Consider the following 3,479-nt stretch of genomic DNA (forward strand, 5'->3'; position numbering starts at 1 on the left):
AGCACAGCCTTCCAAGCTCCATTCCTCCTGGTGTCTTTCCTTGTTTGGTGCTTTCTAGGGAGTAGGCAGGTCTTAGGGATTTTTTTTTTTTTTTGGAGACAGGGTGTCGCTCTGTCACCCAGGCTGGAGTGCAATGGTGTACCCGTGGCTCACCGATGACTTGACCTTTCTGGCTCAGTCCATCCTCCCGCCCTTGGCCTCCCAGGTGGCTAGGACTACAAGCACATGCCACCACACCCGGCTAATTTTAAAACTTTCTGTAGAGACAGAGTCTCCCTATATTGCCCAGGCTGGTCTCAAACTCCAGAGCTCAAAGATTCGTCCTGCCTCTCCGCCTCCTAAAGCATTGAGACTACAGGCATGAGACACCATGCCCAGCCTAGGGATTTGTAATGTGCTCTTTCAAAAGACTATGTTTGGTGTCAAAGCACGTCCAAGGACCAAGAGATAAGAGATCGAAAGCTCTGAAAGCATGCCAAATCCAAACTTCAAAAGTAAGGCAGATAAGATGGCTCAGAAATAACCATACTGGGTCCACTTAGCATTCAGCAGATCACGTGGTCACGAGAGCACGGCTAAAAGAGGAAGATAAGTAAGTCAAGTGGGCCACGTCCACGGGCATAATCAGCTCTCAGAATGAGTCCGTCACCTGTCACCAGCTGAGAAACCCAAGCCAGAGCTGGCTCCGCTAGGTTGGTAAGACGCCCCACTCCAAACTGACCAACCGAACCAGCATTTCTAGTCTTCTGAATTGCCTGCGGTCCTATAGGCCTGGTGGTGACGGCAGAGAATAAAATCTCCGCTCACACTGGTCTCCAGTTACAGCGTCCTGATCACCGCAGCTGGGAAAGCTGAGAACTTTTCCTCGTCTAGCACATTTGCGAAACTCGTTGGCTTTAACAAACTGTTCCCCACACACCTGGCCTGTGCGGTCTCCTCTAACCAGCATGTGCTGTGTCATATTCAGAAAGTGCTTATAGGCGCTCACTGGCCTTGAAAAATATCCATCAGCTGTCGGGTAAGCTGAAACCCATTGAGGCTCTGGTGAAACGTTCACTTCAGGGAAACACACACACAAGGCAATTTGATCAGACTTCACACGTTTTAACAAAGTCCAGGTGAAGGAGTCTCCTCTGGAAAAACAGAAGACTCTTACGGGCAGCTCCAAGAAATAATTCTCTCGAGAAAGGGAAAAAAGATGTGAAATTCTCCACACCAGACTAGAAAACAAGATGAAATGGGATTTCACCAAACGTGGAAATTTCGCGTAACCCCGATCTAAAACTGTGGTTTCCAAACGTCTCAGGATTGTGAAACCCTGATGGATTTTCCTCCCACGCTTTGTCTTAGAGGTAATCAAGTTCAAAACTCATAAACTCTAAAAAATCATAAGATCCCTCACCCCCACCCCCACCACTCCCAACAAAGACCGCAGGCGAGAACACCATGGAACCGACTTTAAGATCTCGAATCTGTAGAGGACACCGTTCCTAAAGTTTAAAAGAAATTGATCTTTATTCTGGCAGGATCTGCTGTTTCATGCAGAGTGTATGGCCATGTCTGCGACTCGGGAGAGCGCTATTTAATGTGTTCGAGTACTCAGCAGCATATACCCATGCTTTTTACAGAGCCCTTGTGTTCCCAGATTGGCTTCAGGTTTGAAACCCTAAGCTTCAGTTATGTGTCTCTGCTAACAATAGGGCTCACCTCCCGACGCCTGCAAGAGACAAGAGGGCTAGCAAGGGAATGACTTCCAGTGTGGGGGACTCCGAGAGAAAGGGCATGATGGCAGCCTGGGTCAACCAATCCACAGAGAACACTGCTCAGCCACCCGCAGGCTCTGCCACGTTCCTCCTGACACCCCCAGGGATCTCCTGCCTGCCCCCAATATGCCACACAAGGGACACATGTGACCCCAGAAAGGCACTGGTGTTGAGAGCCCGCTGCATGAGATGAAGACACACACTCGCTCCTTAAAGAGAAGTTTTAGACATGCATGGCTAAAATCCAACCCAATTATACAAGGACTCTTGGCTGAAAATAAGCTGATGGCTGGAACTTCATAGAATCGCAAGATGTTTCTATGTAAATCCTGCCACCAAACAGCTGTGAAAATAAACCAGCGTTCCTTGGTGGGCTTACTCCAAGTGCAGGCCCACCCCCAACCCTGCTGTCTCAGGCCACTGTGTATCACAAACACTGCGTCCTACGCCTAGAGGACAGACCTCAAGGGGAGTCTGCGGACGCTCCTTCCGCACCACAGAGCCGGGAGAGAGGCGGACTCAGAGCTGACAGCGAATGTCATCTTCAACTTTCCAGGCAAGCGATTTAAGTGCAGAAACGGGGTGGGGTTTCTGTGGATATTCACCTGGAAGGTGTACAGAGCCTCTTATTCACAGAACTCCCTTCTCCCAAACAGAAATAACAAATCCCAAGCAAAGTTCAACACATCTTTTTTATGTACAAATGGGACACTGGCACAGAGGGAGTTACTTTTTATAAATATCTGCAGTAAATCCCCTAAAAAAGATGTGAATAAAAACGCTCTTTCTCAGCACAAAGGGCTTATCCTTCCTCTAAATCGCAAACTTCCCGAGAGCCTGTGCTTAGCCAAACACTTGTGGACCCCCTGGGAAAAACAGGATCATATTGGGACCAAGGGGAGAGCCTTCCCATCTCCCAGGAGAGCAGAGGTGACTTGAAGGTCATCTGTCGCCCAGGACTTGGGAGTGATTATACTGCGCCTTCCCAAGACTTGCAGCCGGTTGTCTTTGTCAAGATGCTGATTAAGTGGTCTGTTTCCTGGCAGTGGCCCAGAGGGAAGAGAGGAACTTACAATCACGTGAGGAAGTAAAAAATTCTGGGCATTTTGATTTAAAAAGAACACTTGGTAATCAATGTAACCCCGTAAAGCCGATGTATCGAATTCACCAGAGGGAACATCTTAGGTTAGCATTCCGGAATCTATAAAGACAAGCATTGCTTTAGGAAGATCATTACTTAGCACCAATTTCTCTCACTCGCATAATTTTTCCTTTTCCTCCGAGCCCTTGGCTGTGATCAGCGCTGTCGGAGCAGAGCTCAGCGGTACTTTTAATCAGTAACACAGCTGGTCTGGAAGAGGAGTGCGGTCACACGCCACAGAACAAACAGCGCGCTCACGCCAAACGGCAAGGCCGCTGGGGCACACGGACCCACGGCCTCTTCCTGGGGCTGCTCTTTGACTCTCCAGGCCCAGGGGCTTTACTCGAAGCGACGCAGGTGGTTGTACAGCGACTGGACGTAGGTGAAGACACACATGGGGTCTGGCTTGCGGCCCATCACCATCATGTCCTCCACTTCGATGAGGCGCTCACAGTTGGCCAGATTCCTGAAATACACAAGCCCTGTCAGAATGGCGGTCCAGCCCCACAGCCGCGACAGGGCATGGAACTCAGCCTGCAGCCAGAGGTCCCCCCTCTTTATTTCTTTTTTTTTTT

At 49.5% G+C, this 3,479-nt stretch overlaps 1 protein-coding gene across 2 annotated transcripts in view; it reads right to left on the reverse strand.

The window, feature by feature from the left end:
• Positions 1-2,436: 2,436 nt before the first annotated feature.
• The window catches only part of SMTNL2 (smoothelin like 2), a 27,352-nt gene continuing 26,309 nt past the window's right edge, over positions 2,437-3,479 (reverse strand). For both annotated transcript variants that reach the window (XM_032271690.1, XM_032271689.1), the window contains one exon: positions 2,437-3,370. In XM_032271690.1, coding sequence (XP_032127581.1) covers positions 3,244-3,370 — 127 coding nt within the window. In that variant the 3' untranslated portion in view covers positions 2,437-3,243. The remainder of the gene's footprint in view (positions 3,371-3,479) is intronic.

Source organism: Sapajus apella, unplaced genomic scaffold, assembly GCF_009761245.1.
Source record: "Sapajus apella isolate SASKATOON/1434 unplaced genomic scaffold, GSC_monkey_1.0 scaffold245, whole genome shotgun sequence".
Classification (NCBI taxonomy): domain Eukaryota; kingdom Metazoa; phylum Chordata; class Mammalia; order Primates; family Cebidae; genus Sapajus; species Sapajus apella.